This window comes from Piliocolobus tephrosceles, chromosome 18 (assembly GCF_002776525.5).
Source record: "Piliocolobus tephrosceles isolate RC106 chromosome 18, ASM277652v3, whole genome shotgun sequence".
Lineage (NCBI taxonomy): Eukaryota > Metazoa > Chordata > Mammalia > Primates > Cercopithecidae > Piliocolobus > Piliocolobus tephrosceles.
The window spans coordinates 72,852,246-72,856,840 of NC_045451.1; the positions used below are offsets into that span (position 1 = coordinate 72,852,246).

At 42.3% G+C, this 4,595-nt stretch overlaps 1 protein-coding gene across 2 annotated transcripts in view; it reads right to left on the bottom strand.

Annotated features, from left to right (window-relative positions):
• Window positions 1-4,495, bottom strand: part of CEP76 (centrosomal protein 76) — a 29,317-nt gene extending 24,822 nt beyond the window's left edge. Inside the window, exons 1-4 of one of the 2 annotated variants that reach the window (XM_023228448.2) lie at window positions 4,229-4,495; window positions 2,698-2,853; window positions 1,584-1,659; window positions 729-953 (exon numbers count right to left, since the gene is read on the bottom strand). In XM_023228448.2, coding sequence (XP_023084216.1) covers window positions 729-953; window positions 1,584-1,659; window positions 2,698-2,853; window positions 4,229-4,291 — 520 coding nt within the window. In that variant the 5' untranslated portion in view covers window positions 4,292-4,495. The remainder of the gene's footprint in view (window positions 1-728; window positions 954-1,583; window positions 1,660-2,697; window positions 2,854-4,228) is intronic. The other variant, XM_023228449.2, reaches the window with a different exon arrangement.
• Window positions 4,496-4,595: the final 100 nt, after the last annotated feature.

Sequence of the window (4,595 nt, forward strand, 5' to 3'; positions counted from 1 at the left end):
AAGTGTTGGGATTTCAGCTGTGAGTCACCGTGCCCAGCCTAAACTTTGACTTTTAAAAGTTACATAACATCATTAATCTGGTTATGTTTTATAAATGAGAAGGACCATGTCTCGTTTTTCACTATATCATCCCAGCACCTGCCTAGCATAACACTATACACATAATAGGTATTTAAGTGTGTATTACTAAAGAATCAACAATGAAAACAGTCAAAAAATAATCTCCAGGGAAAATGAATCGCGAACAGAATATTGCAAGAAGGTTGATAGTAGTTTAAATTGAAAAGAGCAGTGGGAGGCCGGGCGCGGTGGCTCAAGCCTGTACTCCCAGCACTTCGGGAGGCCGAGACGGGTGGATTACGAGGTCAGGAGATCGAGACCATCCTGGCTAACACGGTGAAACCCCGTCTCTACTAAAAAATACAAAATAACCCGGCGACGTGGCGGGCGCCTATAGTCCCAGCTACTCCAGAGGCTGAGGCAGGAGAATGGCGTGAACCCGGGAGGGGGAGCTTGCGGTGAGCTGAGATCAGGCCACTGCACTCCAGCCTGGGTGATAGCGAGACTCCGTCTCAAAAAAAAAAAAAAGAAAAGAGCAGTGGGAAATGAAAGGCTAGAGATTCCTCCATTACAAATCTCTTCTTACAGAAAAAGTCATTATTATTGTTTCACAATAAAACATAACAAAGATTTACTCAATTAAATGACGATTTATTACTGTTTCTTACCCAAGCTTTCTCTGTGTACTTCAAGTAAAAAGCCATCATGAAAATCTGGTTCACAGGCACATGGAACAGGTTTTGAACGAAAACGTTGGTTTCGATAATGTAAACATAAAGTAAACGTTGAACAAACTTGTCCAGGTAAAGGCTCAGGTTCTTGCAGATGTTCCAAGAAAGCTTTTCCACCCAAAACCTGAAGGTAAAGATACCTCCGTGTTGGATCAATATTAGCTGTAAAGTGTAGCAATATATATGAGGAAACTGCCAAATAACTTAAAAGAATGTGATCAATCATTAGGAAATAAAAACTTGACAGATAAAAACCCAAAACCAAAGACTAAAAAAAAGCAAGAGTAGTAAGTTTATTACTGTATATACCAGAATCATTTGTACCCTGGGGAGAAGATACCCATATAATATGCTATTCTTTTCTGAGTTTATATCCAGGCTACTTTCTCCCAGCTGGAAAGGCATCAGAGCCAACATGTAGTATACTTTTGCTTCTTAGCTGCTTATCCAACATTCCTCCACCTTCACAAACCAACTCATATAGTTATCAATTCAGCAAGTGTATTTGTCAGATAATTACATTACCATTTAAAAGTAAGGCTATACAGTTTTTACAAAACATATTATTGAAACACAAGAAACTGGTGATCCTGTTTTTGCTTCTACTGTGCTACACATTAACTCTTCTGATATACTTCATGCAAAACAGAATCTATGTTTTAGCTAACTATGAAATTTTAAGTGTTTTATTTTGGGGGAAAAAAAGGAAATGTCTTCTATCAAATACCAAAGACTACAGCACATCAGTATTTACTATAAACCACAACTAAATTAATGTTAAAATATACATACTTTTTTTTAATGTTGATTGTCTCTCAAAACAAATAGGTTGTTTTGGAGAGGAAGGGAGTTCTTGCTCAACACTGTCCTAGAAAGGCAGAAAAAAAAGTCAAAACAAATTAGAAAACAATTATAGGTTAAGGAAATGTCAATAAACATGACTGAGCACTGAACCTCACAGGATAAGGCCCTTTCAAAGAACCCCTTATTTTCCTAGCCTAACTAAAATAATGAAAACAAAAGCCTGCATAAAAGATGACGTAACTGGTCACTCCTAAAATCAAATGCTAAGGAATTAAACTGTCTTCAAGTAATACTATCCACATAAAGCTAAAAACAAATCCTTAATGCCTTCAACAAGGTTAAACTTTCCGCATGCTTATATAACATGCTTATAATTCCACCATGAGCTGATCTGAATAAAGTGTCATCACATAGTAGAAGCTGTTATTAGGTCAATTTTTATAACAAATGGGTTCATAAACTTCAAAAACCAAAAAAAAAGGTGCTGTATTAAAATACTTATTCCCTGTTGTATTATGAAGTCCATCCAATTTTCATACTCTATTACCCAGGTATTGAGGTCACAGTTCTCATTATTGCCTCATTTTCACACGAAGGCCTACTTACTAATTCTGCACTGAGAGACTGTCATCCCATTATTGACCTATTTGTATGAAAAGATCTGAGGACTCTTATGGACAATTATTTTCTTAAAGAAATTTGTAATTTGTTAATCATAGAGAATACAATCCCAAAAGAGTGCTTATTTTAAAAATTGCTTAATCTAAAAAAATTAGAGATCATAGTGAAAAAGAACTTCGTTATGGTTAACTAATTTGACTAAAGTATGTATATTCAAAATTAACAGAACTAGAAAACAAGAGAAAATTCTGTCACTGTAGAGACAGGAATATGATATATAACACAAATTTCATTGATGCACAAAACTATTTGGTATATTCAAGGGCAGAGCTAGCCTATACCTGAAACAAGGACACTAGTAAACAGAATGACCTTAAAGTGGTTTCACTAAAAGGAAAGGCCCCACGTCGGAACCTTATAAACAGTGTTACACGTTAGTATATACTTATACTCTCATTTATTTCCCTAAAAGATTACTCACAGTAACAAAATTAAGTTCTTTCATCACATCATCAATGATTCCTCGACGTCTAAGGGCTTTGATCAAATCTTCTGTTGATAAATGTTGTTGATCAGGTGCCAATTCTTCCCGTATAGTCTCAGCAAGGATTTCTCTTATTCTGCCATGGACATCCATCTATGTAGAAAACTCATATTACAATTTATAACATCACAAAGCAGTCAAATACTGCTTCTGAAGTTTTAGGTTTCTCCAGCTAATAGTAAATGCACAATTGTTACCACAATTGAATGGGAACAAAGGTAAGCTTTTAAAGAATGAATCTTTTGAGTACAAATTCTAGAAATGGTCTCCACTAGTTATCTGGCACCTTTGTTACCATTTCTCCACAAATAACACTCAACCAAAAGGAATCTTCTGAGAGGAAGTATAGTACAATGAAAAGAACACAGACTGGGGAGTAGGCAGATCAAAGCATGATCTTACTACTCTCATACTTCGATCTGCCTACTGATAAGGGACTCTTACCAGCTTTCAACTTATTAGATGTGTAACCTCAAGCCAACTTATTTACCCTTTATAAATCTGTTTCGTCACCAAGAATGGAAAAACCTAGTGTAGTGCCCTCTCACAATAGTGTTGTGAGGATTACATAAAAGACGCTAGACACCTCGCACAAAGCCTGGCACACAAGGGCACCATAAACGATCGCTTTTATCACCTTGTACTCAGTCGAGCGAGCGCTGCAGAGACTGCAGGTTCTTCCGGAGCTCCGAAATATGAACAAATACCGTCATTACAAATCTTTTAGTAACTTCTCTTCCATGACTTCTTTGAGAATTGCGGATTGAAGCTCCTGGTTCAACTTCGCTAATACCCACATGTTTCAGGAGTGAAGAAACCCTGATATCTGCCGGGCGCGGAGGCTCACGCCTGTAATTCCAACACTTTGGGAGACCGAGGCGGGCGGATCACGAGGTCAGGAGTTCGAAACCAGCCAGACCAACATGGTGAAACCCCGTCTCTACTAAAAATACAAAAATTAGCCAGGCGTGGTGGCGCGTACCTGTAATCCCAGCTACTCAGGAGGCTGAGGCAGAAGAATCACTTAAACCCGGGAGGCGGAGGTTGCAGTGAGCTGAGATCGCGCCATTGCACTCCAGCCTGGGCGACAGAGAGACTCCGTCTCAAAAAAAGAAAGAAACCCTGATATCTTATAGCAGAATATAAACCTCCAAATACAACTTACACTCGATTGGACTTCCAGAAGTCGCTCGCTAAGCGCTTCATTCTCACGGCCGTCCTAAAACGCCAAAACCGCTCGTTCTATCGCCCCAGACTCTTGCTAGCACCTGCTCGGCTCGTTTTCTCTCTCGGAGGCTAGGACGCTCTCCTGCCCCAAACTCAAAGCTCTGCCCACCCCGTGCTGCGCACCCCGCAGTCCTCGCTAGAGTCTCGGCAAGCAGGTGCCGCTGTCGGCCCGGGGCCGCCGCGCAGGAGGGAAAGGTCCTGGCTCGGGCCGGCGGTCTCTCCCAGCGCCCGCGACTCTCACCTTACTCAGCTGCTGGTGGATGAGCTGCTTCAGCTCGGAGGCTTTCTCCGGAGGCAGCGACATGCTGGCAGCCGGCGTCTCCCCGCCTCAGACGCCCTAACTGCGCGGCCCCGGCCCGGGCAGGGAGCGTTAGGAGCGACTGGAGCACAAAGCGCCGCAGCCGTTCGCCTAGCGCAGCTCCCCGGGGACGCAACGCCGCGTCAGGCCTGGGGCTGACCTGGAACTGAGGCCCCGGCAGCGGCGGCGCCAACTGTTTTCAAACAGTGGAGGACAAGCAGGACTCGGGGCTGGCCCGCACGCTGCCTGATCGTTTCCGCCCGGCGCTCCACCTCCCCGCTGGCCCCGCACCCCGAGACCTCAGCGCACC